This window comes from Carcharodon carcharias, chromosome 25 (genome assembly GCF_017639515.1).
Source record: "Carcharodon carcharias isolate sCarCar2 chromosome 25, sCarCar2.pri, whole genome shotgun sequence".
In the NCBI taxonomy this organism is placed as follows: Eukaryota; Metazoa; Chordata; class Chondrichthyes; order Lamniformes; family Lamnidae; genus Carcharodon; species Carcharodon carcharias.
The window spans coordinates 19808887-19827933 of record NC_054491.1 but is presented as its reverse complement, the minus strand read 5'-3'; the positions used below and the strand labels follow the sequence as shown (position 1 = coordinate 19827933).

The window sequence follows — 19047 nt, the reverse complement described above, 5'->3', positions numbered from 1 at the left end:
TTCCAAGTCAGGATAGCGAGTGACTTGGAGGGGAACTTCCAGTTGTTGGTGTTCTCATCTATCTGCTGCCCTTGTCTTTCTAGATGATAGTGATCGTGGGTTTGGAAAGTGCTGTCGAAATGGGGAGTATTCCATCACACTCTTGACTTGTGCCTTGTGATGGTAGACAGGCTGTGAAGTGCTTTGGAATATCCAGAATCTGTGAAAGATGCTAAATGCATAAGCCTTTTTTTAATTATAGCTGTTCTCTCACACAATGGGCGGAATTTTCCGTGCCTACTGGCATCGGGCGTGATCGGTGGCGTGAGCGGACAGTATGGTGTGATCGGTTTTGTGATGATGGAGAACCAGTCTGCTCAGCCTGCTGACAATGGAAAGCCTTTCCCACCATTGGACCTCATTGGTATGCTGATGTATTACAATATCAGGCCAGCGCCCGCTGGAGTCATCCGTCCATATCAGCGGGAAAGCACGCTGACTTGTTTCACAACAACACATAAAAGGCGTGCACTTGGCAGCCTGCACTTTGAGGGGAACTCTGAGCTAAGTACACATTACACAATAACATTGTTCAGTGCTCGTCAGGTTCACTTGTTGGAATTCAAGCTTCAGGGAAATTGGAGGGTTGGGGTTAAGGGCAGCCCTGCCATTGAGGCAACTGGTGGCGGGGGGGTTTAAGGGCAGTCCTGCCATTGAGGCGACTGGTGGCGGAGGGGTTAAGGGCAGCGCTGTCTTTGTGGCGACTGGGGGCGGGGTGGGGGGTAAGGGCAGTCCTGTGTTGAGGCAACTGGGGCCAGTGGCGGGGAGGGGGCAAGGGCGGCCCTGTTGTTGAATATAGCGCAGAAGCATTTTGAGGTAGGGGCTAGGGTGGGTGAGGCAAGTGGCTAGTCCCCTCCATGGTTCAAGCTAATAGGATAGCCATGCAGTACACTAATCTCTGGCCATTCAAGTGGTGGCCAGCACTCTCCGGGAAGTGGTAAGGTGCCGTCACACTTAACCAAGACAGGTTCTTAGTACACCCATACTAACCATGTGTCTCTCCCTTTCATCCTGCAGGAGGAGTACATCAGGATCATGGAGCCTGGTGAACTACCTGTTTGCCTGATGGCCTACAGAACGCAAAGACAATGAAGGAAAGAACGATTGAGGCTCCTGGTTGCGCAGAGGCAGGAGCAGCAACCTCAGGAAGAAAATGTGGCTGGGGCTCCCGCATATGCCACCCACGAGCACAGCTAGCCATCGCAGACCGGCGCCTAACCACAGCCAAGGTCTATAGAGACCACCTTTCATTCCTGTAGATGACCGAGAATCAGTGTCACTGAAGACTGCGCATGTCTAGGGAACTCGTCAGTCACACCTGCCAGCTACTGCAGAATTTGGCGGAAGGGGAACATGGAGGGCAGTGGCCGTGAAAGTCACCGTGGCACTCAACTTCTATGCCAGTGGCTCCTTCAGGGCTCCACAGGTGACCTCTGTGGATCTCACAAGCCTCCATCCACAAATGAATCTATGAGGTCACAGATGCCATCATTGCAAGGGCACACAACTTTGTGCGTTTCACCCGGGACCAGGACAGCCAGGATGCAGCAACGATTGGATTCGCCCAGATCTCGAGATTCCCACAGGTGCAGGGTGATCTCCTTCGCAACACACGGTGGTCTACCGTAAGGGGTTCCGTTCGCTGAATGTACAGCTGGTGTTGCGACCACCAGCAACACATTCTGCAGGTGCGTGCACGGTTTCCAGGGAGTGTGCATGACACCTACATCCTTAGTCGGTCACAGATCTCTGGAGTCTTCCAGTGTCCACAGAAGCTGCTGGGATGGATCCTCGGGGCAAGGGCTACCCACAGACATTTGTGCGGCAGCCTCAGACTGCAGCAGAGCAAAGGTATAATGAGGCTCATGCTGCAGCTCACAACTTGGTGGAGCAGACCCATCGGGATGCTGAAGATGAGGTCCGGTTTCTGGACCAGTCTGGTGGAGCCCTGCAATACAGTCTGCAGAGTGTGTCATGCATCGTTGTCGTCTACCAAACACTTTACCACCTGGCACTCCAACGAGGTGGCTGAGGAGGAGATGGAGGAGTTGCATGTCTACTCTAACGAGGAGAACACCGACGTGGATGAGGGTGAGGAGGCCCTAGGAGGCGACACTGACAAGAATGAGGCCGTCATACTGGCTAGATGAGGCAGGCACGCTTGGAAGGCTCTCATGGCTGCTAGATTTGTGGAGGATGATGACGACATGCAGTGGGGTGACCCCATTGATCCTCACATCGCATTTTTGAATATTTGACTCCAGTCTGGCATTTTGGCAGCGCACATACCCTCTGTGAGAATGCTCCTATCATGGAGATGCAGTGGAGGCCCTAACAGTCGCTCGATTGTAGGAGGATGTTGACATGCAGTGAGGACTCCATAAATCTTCACATAGCCCCTGAGAATGTGTGACTCCTGTATGGCCAAGGGCAACATTCTTGCGCTTCGTGATCAGGGTCATATCGTAGAGGCACAGCCATGAAACTTTAGAAGCATCTGATCCTTTGTCTGCCTTCAGCACCTGAGTCCTTCAGGAGCAAGCTTCAGTGGTCACAGATGCTGAAGAGATGGGAGCTGGCCCAAGCTTAAAGGTGCTGAGAGTGAGAGAATTCTGTGGTGCCTGCCCACTACATTCTGGAAGCAATGACAGGCACCACCAAATTGCAGGGTGTTTCCAGGGAGTGTGAGGCCAGACCATCGCTTTGTTCTGAAAGCTGCATAGAGCACAGGGAAGAGGCCCTGGATTGAGACACCTGCCTTTTATCTTGTGCAGAAAGGTTTCACATCTGAGTGCAAGAACACTGCTCATCAGAACAAGGAACTAGAGGCAGGGAGACATTCTAGGGAGTTTATTGACAATAGTGAACAGTATGTACCAGTGATTAACACCCATGCCCAGGCTCTGCAACTAATTCTCCTTAACTTTCCTAACCCTGCGGCCATTTCTTGGTGCTCACAGAGGAGGTGGAGGCAGCCTGCTGACTGCAACATCCTTTCTGTGATGACCTTGACGGGTATCCTCTGGAGGTCCGAGACTTGGAGGGCCCTGGCCAGTTTTCGGAGTCCTGCTGTGTGGCACTGGCACCTTCCTCGGCCTGTGGAGCTGGAGCTGCTGAGGTGACAGGAAGAGGGAGCCAGATGGGCTGGACACTCTCGGAGTCACCTGGATTAATGGGGCTGGAGTGTGCATCTGCTGATCCTCCTCCCTTTGGGTGCCCAGGGGCCCCTGGCTGACTCCTTGAGGAGAGGGGTAGCTGGAGTGAGATCGAACTGCCCAGCACTCCTCTCGCGTACACACTGATGGAGGCCAACTATGGCATCAGCGATGGAGTTGAGCCCGTGCAGCAGTTCAGGAACGAAGTCCTGAACCAAGGTCACCATGGCGGCCACCATCCTACCAGTGTTGACCTCAGTGTGTTGGCATGCTGGAGCTACCATCTCAGAGTGAAGGTGGACAGACTGCTCCATTGTGCCTTGCAATCTGAGGAGTGCAGCGGACATCCTTTGCTGATGTTCCTGAGCTTGCCTTTGCAGCTCCAGCAACTGTGACATAACTGAGTCCGGAGGCTTGTCATCTGACTTGGATTCAGCAAAGTCTGGCCTCCAGCAGCCCTACGGGCGCCAGAAACTTTAGATGTCCCTGCTTGCGCCTGCTGTGGATTGGACGGTGCATTGTGCCATTGAGTCATAGAGTCATGGCTCACCAGATTGTGATCCCAGGACTATTATAAAGCTAGGTTTCACCAAGGTATGTGTCTCTGTGCTGGTGGATGGTGTGGGTGAGAGCTGTAATGGGTGCCTCCAGATTCCTCTTCAGAGATTTCATTGGGGCTTGATTGGAGGCCCAGTGTCGTGGGTTCCGTCAGCTGTTTGGCAGATGTGCCTGCGAAAGCAAAGAGAAATAATTAGCGCATGGTAGTGGCCTGTGAAACAGGATACATCACTCACAGCATGGTTGTCTAATGGATAACAAAAACAGAATTAGCTGGAAAAACTCAGCAGGTCTGGCAGCATCGGCAGAGAAGAACAAGGTTGATGTTTCGAGTCCTCATGACCCTTCAACAGAACTAAGTAAAAATAGGAGAGGGATGAAATATAAGCTGGTTTAAGGTGGGGGGAGAGAAGTGGGGGGTGTGGGGGTGTTGGTTGTAGGGAGAAGCAAGCAGTGATGGGAGCAGATAAAAGATGTCACAGACAAAAGAACAAAGAAGTGTTGAAGGTGGTGATATTATGTAAAAGAATGTGTTAATTAAGAATGGATGGCAGGACATGCAAGGTACAGCTCTAATGGGGGTGGGGTGAAATAAGACTAAAAGGGCATAAAAGGTATAGATTTAAAAATAATGGAAATAGGTGGGAAAAGAAAAATCTATATAAATTATTGGAAAAAACAAAAGGGAGGGGAAGAAACGGAAAGGGGGTGGGGATGGAGGAGGGAGTTCAAGATCTAAAGTTGTTGAATTCAATTTTCAGTCCAGAAGGCTGTAAAGTGCCTAGTTGGAAGATGAGGTGCTGTTCCTCCAGTTTGCGTTGAGCTTCACTGGAACAATGCAGCAAGCCAAGGATGGACATGTGGGCAAGAGAGCAGGGTGGGGTTTTAAAATGGCAAGCGACAGGGAGGTCTGGGTCATTCTTGCGGACAGACCGAAGGTGTTCTGCAAAGCGGTCGCCCAGTCTGCGTTTGGTCTCTCCAATGTAGAGGAGACCGCATTGGGAGCAACAAATGCAGTAGACTAAGTTGGAGGAAATGCAAGTGAAATACTGCTTCACTTGAAAGGAGTGTTTGAGCCGTTGGACGGTGAGGAGCAAGGAAGTGAAGGGGCAGGTGTCGCATCTTTTGCGTATGCATGGGGAGGTGTCGTAGGTGGGGGTTGAGGAGTAGGGGGTGATGGAGGAGTGGACCACGGTGTCCCGGAGGGAACGATCCCTACAGAATGCCGCCGGGAGGGGGTGAAGGGAAGATGTGTTTGGTGGTGGCATCATGCTGGAGTTGGCAGAAATGGCGGATGATGATCCTTTGAATGCAGAGGCTAGTGGGGTGATAAGTGAGGACAAGGGGGGTCCTGTCATGTTTCTGGGAGGGAGGAGAAGGCGTGAGGGCGGATACGCGGGAGATGGGCTGGACACGCCCTGACAACGACCGTGGGAGGAAAACCTCGGTTAAGGAAGAAGGAGGACATGTCAGAAGAACTGTTTTTGAAAGTAGCATCATCAGAACAGATGCGACGGAGGCGAAGGAACTGAGAGAATGGGATGGAGTCCTTACAGGAAGCGGGATGTGAGGAGCTGTAGTCGAGGTAGCTGTGGGAGTCGGTAGGTTTGTAATGGATATTGGTGGACAGTCTATCACCAGAAATTGAGACAGAGAGGTCAAGGAAGGGAAGGGAAGTGTCAGAGATGGACCACGTGAAAATGATGGAGGGGTGGAGATTGGAAGTAAAATTAATACATTTTTCCAGGTCCCGCAAGAGCATAAAGCAGTACCGAAGTAATCATCAATGTACTGGAGAAAGAGTTGTGGGAGGGGGCCGAAGTAGGACTGGAACAAGGAATGTTCCACATACCCCATAAAGAGACAGGCATAGCTGGGGCCCATGTGGCTACCCATAGCCACACCTTTTATTTGGAGGAAGTGAGAGGAGTTAAAGGAGAAATTGTTCAGTTTGAGAACAAGTTCAGCCAAACGGTGGAGAGTAGTGGTGGATGGGGATTGTTCGGGCCTCTGCTCGAGAAAGAAGCTGAGAGCCCTCAGACCATCCTGGTGGGGGATGGAGGTGTAGAGGGATTGGACGTCTATGGTGAGGAGGAGGCGGTTGGGGCCAGGGAACTGGAAATTGTTGATGTGACATAAGGTGTCAGAGGAATCACGGATGTAGGTGGGAAGGGACTGGACAAGGGGAGAGAGAAGGGAGTCAAGATAATGAGAAATTAGTTCCGTGGGGCAGGAACAGGCTGACACAATCAGTCTGCCGGGACAGTCCTGTTTGTGGATTTTGGGTAGGAAGTAGAAGCGGGCGGTCCGAGGTTGGGCGACTATCAGGTTGGAAGCTGTGGGAGGAAGATCTCCAGAGGAGATGAGGTCAGTGACAGTCCTGGAAACAATGGCTTGATATTCAGTGGTGGGGTCATGGTCCAGGGAGAGGTAGGAGGAAGTGTCTGTGAGTTGACGCTCAGCCTCCGCGAGGTAGAGGTCAGTGCGCCAGACAACAACATCACCACCCTTGTCAGTGGGTTTGATGACAATGTTAGGGTTGGACCTGAGAGAACGGAGTGCAGTAAGTTCAGAGAGAGACAGGTTAGAATGGGTGAGAGGAGCAGAGAAATTGAGATGACTAATGTCACGCCGACAGTTCTCAATGAAAAGATCAAGAGAAGGTAAGAATCCAGAGGGAGGGGTCCAGGTGGAGGGAGAATATTGGAGGTGGGTAAAAGGATCCGTTGAACGGGGAGAGGACTCCTGCCCAAAGAAGTGAGCACGGAGATGAAGGCGGCGGAAGAAGAGTTCAGCGTCATGCCGAGCCTGAAATTCATTGAGATGAGGGCGTAAGGGTATGAAACTAAGTCCTTTGCTGAGCACTGAACGTTCAGCGTCAGAGAAGGGGATGTTAGGGGGTATAGTGAATACATGGCCGGGGCTGGGATTGGAGATGGGGTGGGGACGGAGGGACAGGCAGGGGTGAAGGGTCCTAGATGGGTGTTGGTGTCGATGAGTTGCTGGAGCTTGCGTTCCTTAGCACTAATTGTCTAATGGATGTTGCACTGTTGGACTCTCACTTGGCAGAGCACCACTAACCTCACCGTCAGCTCAGGACCGGTCCAGATCCTCGCTGGCCAGCTGGATGGCTCTGCTTTCAAAATCCGTGAGGGCCTTGATTTTGGGCATTCCGCCACCAGCCTGCGACCTCTCTCCCTTGTGTGCCAGCTTGTCCTGCATGAATAGAGATGGAGAAAGTGTAAGCAGGGCACCTGCCAGACCAGATGCTAAGTATGTATGGCCTGTGTGGGTGGTGAGTGGGCCCATGGACAGGATGAGGACAATGACAGTGAGTGTGAGAGAGTGAATGGTGATGTTCCTTGAACCGGCAGTGAATGAGGGCCCTGTGGATGTGTGATGGGTTTGTGAATGTGTGAATTGAGAGTGAAGAGAAGAGTGACTTACCCTGGTAGAACGGAGGAAATCATTCATCCTCTTGTGGCACTGGGTTTTTGTCCTCTTTTGAAGAGCGTTGGCGCTGACCACTGCTGCCACCGGCCCCCAAGCCGGGTTGCAACGACAGAGTGATGGTGGGTGGGCGAATGAGAGCTCGCCTGCCATGGAAATGGCATTTTCCCGGGACTACATAAATAATGTGGCGGGTTTGGGATGATAACGGCATGAAAACCCGCCATCGTGGCCAGTGGGTAAAACGTCATTTCACCTGCACACTACCATACTTAGTGCAAATCTGGGACGATTCCGCCCAATGTTGCTGCTATTTCAATGGTGCTGAAATCTGCTGTTTTCATGCATGCTATGCATCATTTTAACAATAACCATGGAAGTTAACTCATAATGATAAAAAAAACTGCAGACCTTGCTCTTTGTCTTACCATTTTACTGACAACTTACAGAATTTAAAATACATAAATCATGCAAATATGAATATTAATATCACATGGCTATTGAGTGTCTGATGCTTCTTTGCTATTAGCTAAAATTAAATTAGCCACATCAGGATTCCTAATCAGTCAAATATGGATATTGGCTATGCAATTGGACAACAATATTAAACATGACTAATGCATTCTGCATGGTAACATTCAGTGCCTTCTAAAGTGATCTGGCAGAATTTTCAGTTGTACAATCTCGAGAAGAAGGTTCAAGCATCATCTTAGAGCAACTAGAGATGGGCAATATATCTGGAGATCAGAAATGTTTTTCTCTGATAACATTTCCTCCAATAGCTATGCTCCGTGCAGCTGGATTATTGATCTGTTTAGCATTGATATTGGTTAAGTGGCTCACTAATTGCTGAAAAACATTAAATAATCAGAATTGCAAGTGCAAAGAGATTAACTGCTATTTTTTTCACTTAGAAGAAAATTCAATGTTCAACAACCACAAATAAACAAGAATTTTGAATAAAAATAGGTTTTTCTCTCATTTTTATAGAAAGAGGAATGTTGGTGTGATGGTTATTTGGCTATTATCATTTAGGACACTTTGATGGAGCCATGATAGAATATGATATAGGGAACTAATAAGCATGCCATTGTGAATACATGTTTGCTTGAGTACTGCTTGTATAACTGAGAATCACATGGTTAAATTATGTTTGGTCAACAAGTTTAAGGTTACTTGATTAACAGAATTAACTGCTTTGAATATATAGAGTTGTCGAAGTGAGGAAACAGTTTGATTGTCCAGTCAGAAGAAAACTGTGGTACCTGTACTACTAGTACTACTCTTCCTTCTGTTTTCTGCCCAAAGGCAGGTCTGACCCCTCCGGGGGTTATAACTTGGGAGTCAGCAAGCTCTATTTCCATTGATACTTCAAATGACCACCATGAGTAGGGCAAGGAAGCAGGTCCCAAATCCACTCCAGCCACAATAGGAATGAAACCCCATATTGTTATGCTTGTTGGTCTTGTCCTCACTTCATTACAAAGACAAATGCTAACACCAAATCTAGATATAAAATAGTCAAAGAAATGCCAGCATTGAAAAATGCCTGAGTGCCCTTATGCAAACCTGCCCTGTATGTTTGTTTTAATGTGCAAACCTGTCCTGTATGTTTGTTTTACTCTGCTGGTGCTCCTGCAAAGTGTTTCTCCAGGGGTTATAACTTGGGAGTCAGCAAGCTCTATTTCCATTGATACTTCAAATGGCCTTGGAGGATGATCTTGAGCAGCTCTACGCTGGCTGATTAGTACCTGTAACAACACTGAAGGAGTATCTAGTGAGGGGGCAGCTTCTTTCAGGCTGCCAAGGCCACTCCCTCTTTCAACAAACGTCAAAGTCAAGATTGTACTTGTCTGAGCTCTTATGCTAGCAGTATGTCCTGTCATAGTAGCTACCTGAAATTCCTTCACAGCAATTTATAATCAACAAGCAGTATATATACTGTGCGCTGCTTATGTTGGTAGTAACTGGCATGGATATTCCGCACCCCATGCACTCATTTTGTGTGTTGCCATTTCTAGGCCATTGCCTTTACAACTTGAGCTGATTGACATCTCCCAGTCTGTCAAAATTCAAACCTCACATTATAACCACTTTGGCTTTGCTACATGCATTTTTGAAAGCCTTACTCATGCATCCCACTACTTCATCACCGACATCAGGAAGTCAATAGACAATTCTCACCAAAATTTTGTATCCTTTGTCGTTTGTTAATTTTACCTAAATTGTTAGTTATTGTATCATTTGAGTTGAATGTGCATCTAATTCACTAGTTCTGCATTTGTATCGCAAATTCTAATTCGATTAATGATCTCACCCTACACGTATGATCTAATGAGATTTTTTCTCAAAGTTCTTAACTTACGCTTATTTTTCAACCTTTCTGTTTTATTGTCAGGAGTATTATTAATTCTTTTACTATTATCTGAACTTGGATTATTCATATTTTATTTTGCATTCTGGATTTTTCAGCTTTAGTGTATTATAAATTTTACAATCATTTCTAGATGAATCCTACATCCCCAAAGTCCTTTCTGTAGTCCTATATTTTCTTTCACCAATTTATCCTTTCAACTAGGACCTTGGTTGCAAGCCAATTCTAGTGATAGAGGTCCTTCCTAACCCAGTACTGGTGTCAATGTTCCCTGAAGTGGAACCCTCCTTTCCATTCCATGATCATTTTCCTAACCTGTTTGGTCCCATGCCAGTTAGCACCTGTCACTGCGAATTTCAGTGGCTGCAAATGAATCTACATGTGGGACTTTTATTTTGATATTTTAACTGCTGTTACATAAGCTTCAAACAGCCACTGGTTGCTGTATTACAGCAAGTAGTTCGGTATCGTCGCTGCAGTAAAACCTGACATAAATAAACAAATTATAGAGGGTACTGATCTAGGTTGTCAGTAAAATATTTCAAAGATGAATATGCTAATCGTCATGGGGAAAATATTCCTACAGTTTTTTTGGATTATAATGGAGGACCTTATGAATGTTATTTCCACAGCATGGCAGGAGGTTCCAGGTAAACAATGCATGATTTATTTCTTGAAGTGAATGTCGATTTTTTTTTATATATAAGCAATTATGAAAATAAATTTATTCATAAAATTCTATCTTATGAGATTTTGTTTTGTTTTCGTGATTATACTGTTCATGTTTACAGTGCAAAAGAGAGAGTTCTGGTGCATTAGAATTTGATATGTGAAACTGTAACAATAGAATCCTTTCTGCTTTGGATTATTCATTAAAATAAGGAGCTAATAACTAAAAAAGCTTGGAGACATGATATGAAATAAATCACTCCTAGCTTGATTAGGTTTAATCTGGCCTGAGGAAATAATAATTTGCATTCATATAGCGCCTTTAATGTAATAAACTATCGCAAGACCTTTTACAGGTTTACCAAGCAAAGTTTGACATCAAGCCACATAATGAGACATTAGGCCAGATGACTAAGATCTTGATCCGAAGCCTAGGCTTCAAGGAGCAGCTTAAAAGAGGAAACAGATGTAGAAAGGCAGAGAGATTTAGGGAGGGAATTCTAGAGTGTAGGGCCTTGGCAATTGTAGGCATGGGCACTAAGGGTGGAACAATTAAATTGAGAACATCCGAGAAGCCAGAATTTGGGGAATGCAGAGATCTTGGAGGATTATATGGCTAGAGAAGATTCCAGAAAGTGAGGAATGAGGCCATGTTAGGATTTGAAAACAAGGATGAGAATTTTAAAATCAAAATGCTACTTAACTGAGAGCTAATGTAGGACAGGAGGTACAGGGGAGATGAGTGAGCAGGACTTGGTGTGAGTTAGAAGAGTTCTGAATAACCTCAAGTTTGCAGAGGGAGGTGAGGCAGAGGTGCAACACAATAGCCAAGTCTAAAGGCATGAATGAGAGTTTCAGCAACACATAAGCTGAGGCAATGGCTGACTATAGTGAATTTATGATGTTCAATATATATGGTAATGGTGCAAATATTTATATATATATATATATATATATAGAATCAGGGTCTCAAGGTCAAATGTAACAGCAATGTTACAAAAAGTCTGCTTCAGCATTATACTGTTGCCAGAGAGTGGGATGGAGTCAGTGGGCAGGGAATGGAGTTGTGATGGGGCCCAAAGACGATGGCAAAAATAAAGCAAAAATTTAGATTTTGGGGGAGAAAGATAATTAAAAATGTTAGGTGTGGGATTTCCTTGGTGGTAATTATGTAATTGTAGATAGGCCTACAGATTGAAAATGTTGGTCTAGTAAAGAACAACAGCAATTTGTATTTACATAACCCCTTTACCATAGAGAAAAAGCACAGAACATGTCACAGAGGCACAATCAAAAATAGACGCTGGTTAAAAACGGAGATATTATGTTGGGGAATTGAACAAGTAGATTTAAAGAGTGCCTCAGAGGAAAAGAGCAACATGGAATGGTATAAGTATTTAGGGAGGGAATTACAGAGCATAGGGTCAATGTGTCTAGATGCATGGCTGCTAATGATGGGGCAAAAAGGAAATATTTACAAGGTCAAAGTCAGGAACATAAAAATCAGAGAGTGGGGGAGATTATTGGGCTGAATGAAATTGGAGAGATGGACGGGTGGTGGAAAGACCATGAAGGAATTTAACCATGAGGATGAGAAGTTGGGCGAAGTGGGAGCCTATTGAGGACAGAGGTAGGGAATTGAGTGAGACTTGGTGAAAGATAGTTTATAGTCAGCACAATTTTCAATGAACTGAAATGAATGGAGGATAGGAATCTTGACTAGGAGAGCATTGCAATAGTTGTGACTGGAGGTGGCAGGCATGGATAAGATTTCCACGGCAGATAGTCTGAGGGAGGTGATGTTGCGGATGTGGAAATCAGCAATCTTTGGAAAGGAAGTGGAGTCAGACATCAGCTCAGGGTCAGATAGGATACCCAAATTGCAGGGAGCCTGATTCAGCCTGACCTATGACCAGGTATGGAGATGAAATCAGCGGCATGAGTATGGTGTGTGTAATGAGGGTAGAAAGTACAATTACTTTAGTATTCCAGATGTTTTGCCAGACAAAACTGTGGCTCAAGCAAAAATAGCTATCTGATATTTACCCTCTTATTTCTTAAGTACGAGTTACGACAACGGCTTTGGAGAGGGGATAAAAAAACCCCACAAGGAAGTAACCTAGTAATGATTCCAGCCAGTTAAATGATTTTCCTCTTTATGAGCAGTGCAGCTACAAGGAATCATACCCACGCAATGGAAAACAGTTTCAGATAACAACATAATCAATTCAAGCTGAAATATTACAGAAAACAAAACTCAGATGAAAAATATTAGTAAATAAAAGAAGCCTACAATGAACCCAATAATGGTCTAAAAATGAAACTACTGCACATTATCTACATTGTAGGAATATTTAAGATCTTGAATTTCAATAAAAACCAAGGTCTTGGATGGTTGCAAATTTCCTGCATGCAGCACCATTTTTGAATGCACTTGTACCCAAAATGGGGAAATATTACGTACTGCATGGAAAATCAGCACTGCATTCCAGGCATCATCTTAATCAACCCCCTTACCTTACAAAAAAAAATTCTATATTTACATTTATATATGTACCATCTATAGATGCACTGCAGAAACTCACCAAGGCTCCATAGGCAGCACCTTCCAAACCCACAACCACTACTATCTAGAAGGACAAGGGCAGCAGATACATGGGAACACCACCACCTGGAAGTACCCCTTAAAGTCACTCACCATGTTGACTTGGAAATATATTGTTGTTCCTTCACTGTTGCTGGGTCAAAATCCTGGAACTCCCTTCCTAACAGCACTGTAGGTATACCTACACCATATGGACTGCAGTGGTTCAAGAAGGCAAATCATCACCACATTCTCAAGGGCAACTAGGGATGGGCAATAAATGCTGGCCCAGCCAGTGAAGCCCATGTCCTGTGAATGAATAAAAAAAATAGCACCAACCTGATTTTCCACCCAATTAAATTGTTGCAGAGACAGGAAATTTTGAATCTCAAATTTTAGGTGTATAAAATATCATCTGGTGTGATGAAGATAAAATATTTCCTTTATGATTGAAATAATATTGAAAAATTCAACAAAAAACAGAAGTAAATTAAATATATTTTTAAGTGTTTACTTTTAGAACATTGTGATGGTATGGAGCATCCTTTAGCACCAACGGGGCTTTTATTTTGACAGATCGGTAACTACTAATTTCATTCAGAGGCTGTGATGTAAGATTTCAACAAAACATGTATCACAGAAAAGACAAAGGCGTTCAGCGTGGAAGCAAGTTCTGTGTAGTGAGGAAGGGTTTGCTGTGAAGAAATAACAGATTTCTCAAATGTTCTGCTCTCAATTTAGCAGTCATTTTGTTTTAAAATCATTTTAGCACGAAAACTCGGCAGCTAAATAAAGAAGGGCTGAATTCATGAGGTGAATGCCTTTTAGAGCACTGGGTGCGTGTGACCCAGGAGGAGTAAGGGTGTTTCCTGCTGTAGGCCCAACAAGCTATCCAGTAACCCACCCCTCACTCACTCACCAACACCCCACAATCTACCTACACCATCAGACTCCTGCAACCACCTCTCCAAACCCATTTGCCACCTAACTCAGGCCTCCAACTCTGCCAGCTCCGATGCTGACTGCTGTGAATCTTGCCTTATAAGTTTCTTCTATGGTTCTATTCTATAAACATGCAAGCAAAGACTAATATGCGACTGAAAGAAAGCAAGCTTATACTGAAACTCAAGTTCAGGATATGACGACTGGTGTAAGGAACAAAGGATGGGATTTTCTGCCCCGTTCGCAACGGACGTCATGGCGGGTGGGAACAGAAAATATGGCGAGAGGGCCAAAAATTGGTTTTACATCGGCGTGAAACTAGGTTGCGACCATCCGCTCCACCAGTCAATGGCGGGCTGTGTTTCCCACCACGGCATGTTGGGAACATCATTTTAATACATTTGCATCTGCCCTACTCGCCAGAATCATCCCCCTCGCACTGGATCAGCAGACCACCTCGGTGTGCAATTAGAACAAAGTGTTTGACAACAGGATATAAGCGATGTGCAGCTGGTAACCTGCACTTTGCTCAACACTTCTACGTTAGTTCGCCTGCCTTGCATCGCGCAGCACTCACAGGAATCAGCGCCAGGCTTCACACACATCACCACATCCCTTTCAGGGGGTTGTCACAGGCAAATCTTTACCTACCAGACCAGCTGTAAGATGGGGGGTGGTTTGGCTCTTAATGGGCTGCAGGGCTAGGGCTCCACTGGGGAAGGTGGGGCAGCTTGCCTCAGGCAGGAGAAGGGGCTGGAAGGCTAGGCCTGTACTGGGGATATGAGTGGGAAAAGTTGCACATAGACACGACTGGGGGAGGGTGTAGGGGGGTGTTGGTATATGTTGAACAGTGTAAGAGGCCTCAAGATGGGGATTGCTGAGATCCACACCTGCCATAGACACATCCACTTCAAAATATTCGGGGGCTAACAAACAGACAGGCACCAGAAACGTGACGGGATCAAGGAATACAGGAGGTGGATGGCGAGGTCTGTGAGGCCAAAGTGTGTTTAGCTGAAGTTGGATTTGTGAATATTTGTTGGGACAGAGGGAATGAGAACTCCTGGGTAGTTTTAACACAACCTTGACGTTGGATTAATTGCCACTTGATGTGAGGAATAGAACAGTAATCCTGTCTTCAACATTGACATTCTTCACAGTGATGAATACAAAAGGATAACATAACAAAAAATGACTATAAGAAACAAATGCAGATAACAGGCTAGAGATAGTATATAGTACGTTTCTGTTGTTATGCAAGACATGGTTGTCCTTGCAACCAGCTTTGTCATATCATTTGAATAGCCTATTACATAATTACATGTCTTTATGTAATTACACATTTACTGCTGCTAATCTGGTGATTTTACATCTCTGTGCCACAACCTAGGATATAAATTAATGGCAGGACTTTCAAGGTTTTATTTTGAGTAGGACAGAAGTCAGTGATTATAAATCAACATTTATTTTCTTATAGAGCTAACACTTGATCGAATTTCGCCTGCACTCTGGAGGTGAGTTATTGCAGCTGTTCTCAGTCTTAGCTCCAATCTGTTGGAAACTGAGTTAAAACATCCAAAACTCGTTTCACTTGCATTCAATCATTATGCAAGGAAACAAAGTTTGTATTTCCATTAATCTGGACTGTTTACAAACTACCAGAGATGAAGGGAACAGTGCCAGCCACACTTGATTTTGCCAGTGAATTATTTCTATTATATTGTTGACAGCTTTTGAAACGTTATATAAATTTGGACTTTATTGGCATCCAATTCCAATTCCATTCGCGACTCCTCAGATAATGAAGCCAACATGCAGCAAGACCTGGACAACATTCAGATTTGGGCTTACTTGTGTGGGCAAGTAACATTCATGTCACACAAATGTCGGGCAATGACCACCTCCAACAAGAGAAAACCTAACCATCCCCCCTTTGACATTTAACAGCCTGCCAGTGATTTGGCGCGTTTCCTGCGGATGATATGGGGTGATAACACGCCATTGTGGTCCAATGCAGGGAAAATCCTGGCCAAAGATTTTACATTATCCATGGAGAGTTTGCTGAGAGGAAGCAGACCTTTGAGGAACTGAGACTTCCAAATAACAGCACTTCACAGATGAAGATGTGCTGAATGAATCTGTTTCTCAGTTGTCAGGCAGCCATTGCCACCTTTGCTTCTTGTTCTTCATTAGCAGGGTCCAATTATCAACAATGCAATTATCAGGCTCTTCAGAATCCTCTGGGACTCTATCATTCATCCTTTCCCAATTGTAAAGTTGTGAATCTTGCAACATACTATCACAAATTGTGAGAAAAGGCTGGTCAAGACACCCACAAACACAAGAATCTTTCTTTCCTTTGAACATTCCAATGGTTTGCTCTTGTTAATAATCTTCAGGTATGGTTCATTGCACAACAGGCAGTTTCCATGAGCAATGTTTTGCAGAGAGGAGCACATTATATCTTAAGCATACCCCTTATTTCTGGTGTTCTGGGTAGGGGAAGAGAGATAAACTGAAACCCCCTAATTCCTTTCCTTGCTGTCTGTAATCAGTGTGGTTTTTTTTGGAAAAGTAGATGTGTGTGCTTCTAAGGTCTCTTTTGCACATGGTCAATTAAAAAAAAAAAGCACCAGACTTTTGTGGGTTTAAATAAAGAGGATTATTTATTCACATGGAAAATCTGGACACTACACCATTTACACACCATATGTGTTAAACCAAAAGAATAGTCAACAGTTTATGTGTTTGGCTTGTTGCAGGAGAACCATCATTGTGGGTCCAGTAAAGAAAGGAGTCCTTTTCCACACTTGCATTGTTGTTCAGATGGGTTCAAATAGCTGAATTCAGTTATCTGGATTGTTGCAGGTTCTTTCAAAGAGATGACTGTTCAACAGGTCACAAAGCTAGGCATTTGTGGTTTGCATATCAGCAGGTCAAATTTTTTTGCAGATGGGCTTGGAGTTTTGAAATCAGGTACGAGCTCTTTTAGGATGTATGGCATCCAGGTCCTTAAAGGCAAAGATGAGACAGCCTTTTGTTGCAGCTACTGTCTCTCTCGGTATTCTTCTACAGACTGCACAGGTCTTTCTGGCTCTTCAGATGAAAACTCCCAGTCAGTGACCTATACTGGTATTGCCCACCTGGACAGCCATTACTATACAATGGAGAAAATAGATGAGTTCTTCACACCTGCTCAGGATGAATTGGCTTCAGACCATTTTAGGATTTCAACTCGGAGACTTGGAATCTGGACTTGTGTTTTGGGTAGATCCCCAAACAATTGCAAGTGCGAATTCTACGGATAATATTCATCTTGATATGTCCATTCCAGTGGGAAGCCCCATCCAAAGTGATACCACAGGAACTTTCTGGAAGCTTCAGATAGCCTGTGTTTAAGTTGCAAAGGTCATCTGATCTTTGGCAGCCATCTTAACAGTTCATCAGCATCCATTTTAAATAAAATTTCAGTCCCAGAAACTTCTATGCAAACACAGACCATATTTAAAATTAGGAATATGCCATGCCTTTACTGGGAATAACACTGGGTTGTATAACAATGCTTCACTTATAAAATTGACATCCTTGTTTTCAAATTTGTCCATGCCCTCACCCCTTCCTAGCTCTGTAATCTCTTCCAGTGCACAGGCTTCCAAAATATCTGCTCCATTAATTCTGGTCTCTTGAGAATCTTCAACTTAATTGCTCCACCATTGATGGCCGTGCCTTCAGCTGTCTAGACCCTAATCTTTGGAATTCCCTTCTAAACGTCTTCCCTCTACCTTTCTTTCCTTGTTTCACAGTGAGTGAAATTAGCTCTACTCTTGGTATCTGATCATCTAATTTTCATCTATGTGTTGTGTGTGGGCAATTCACAATAAAAGGAAATTCTTCATCAAATAGCATATCCCATTACAGAATAGTTACTCCAGCCATGGAAAAGGTGCATGATTCATCAGGATGATATGAAAAAGAGACTTGATAATTTAGAGTGATACTCAACTGAAATAGGTTCTCAAAGATTTGAAAGAGGAAATTTCCATTTGTCAGTAAATTAGAAATAAGAGAACAGGACCAGATTTCGTGGTCAGTAGCAAAGTAATAGTGCTGGCTGCTAGATTTCGAAGAAAGCTGGCTCCAAAGATCTAGCAATGTGTGTGTCTTGGATTTGGCCTTTCTCAATATTAGATCTGGTGCCAGACCAAGGAGACCCCATGGCATTGAACAACAGTGCTGTCATCAAGCAGGGTAATCAGTCAATCACATTGAAGTATTCTCACTGACAGCAAACTAGGAAATAGAATGCACTATAATTAACCCTTTCTTATATTTCACCCTCTGCAAAAATAAACCTGTATAATTAAGTTATTGGGAGGCACACTTGAAATTAAGTTAGAAGCAACTTTATCATAAACTCTTCCAAAAATAATTTTAAAATGTGTAATTTTTTATCATAATGAAGAAATTTGACATATATAGTTAGTTTTTAAGGGCCATTAAGGCTGTTCAGCAGTAACTATGATGTTGGTATGTCATTAAAAAGCCCAATAATACCTTGGTCAGAATTCTCCGGCTGACGGGCAAGTGGCAGAGCCCACACGTCAGCGCTTTAAATGTCACACGCTGATGTCAGCGGGCGCGCTCAGCAGCGGGGCATTCGCCTGCCATTAATTGAAGGCCTTGTTAAGGCCCTTAACTCGCCAATTGTCCTGGATTTTGAGGGGCCCTTGCGAACTTTGGGTCAGAGCACGGGCCCAACGGACAGGCGGATAGGAGATTTTTTAAGAAAACTCATGCAATGTCAGGATATGTGAACTCAGAGAGGTTGTTCATGTTTTACACGAAGTTTTAATTGCTGAAAGTGTTTAAAAGCTGCCTGTGTGATTGTTAGCAGTTCTCATCGATTTCCAAGAGCTTCTTGTGTACTTTGAAACCAGTCTGCAGACAATAATCTTTCTCGGGCCTGCAGCTTTCTGGAGGCCTCCATTTAGCCTGGGGGTATGGGTTCTGACATCTCCACTGGAGGCAGCTCCCCTGAGGAGGAAGGGAGGGATAGATAAGGAGGAGGCCAGGAGTGGACAATCAGCCTCCAGGGGAGCCACCTTTGGGAGGCCAAGCGCAGGCACAAGGGGCACAGGGTCAAGAGGTTGTCCAAGGTGGAAGGGGCCACTGAAGACCCCACTATCCGGCTGCCAGGGTATACAGGCGGCGAAGCAGCTACCTCAATATGACTGAGGTGCAGTGCCGAAGGAGGCTTCGACTCTCAAGGGAGACAG

At 44.9% G+C, this 19047-nt stretch overlaps 1 protein-coding gene across 2 annotated transcripts in view; it reads left to right on the top strand.

Annotated features, from left to right (window-relative positions):
- bco2a (beta-carotene oxygenase 2a) overlaps positions 1–19047 on the top strand; it is a 78398-nt gene that overhangs the window by 27676 nt on the left and 31675 nt on the right. The window contains exon 1 of one of the 2 annotated variants that reach the window (XM_041174446.1): positions 9972–10226. The exons of the other annotated variant lie outside the window; for it this stretch is intronic. Coding sequence (XP_041030380.1) covers positions 10124–10226 — 103 coding nt within the window. The 5' untranslated portion in view covers positions 9972–10123. Of the gene's footprint in view, positions 1–9971; positions 10227–19047 lie in introns of those variants that run through there. 2 annotated transcript variants of the gene reach the window in all.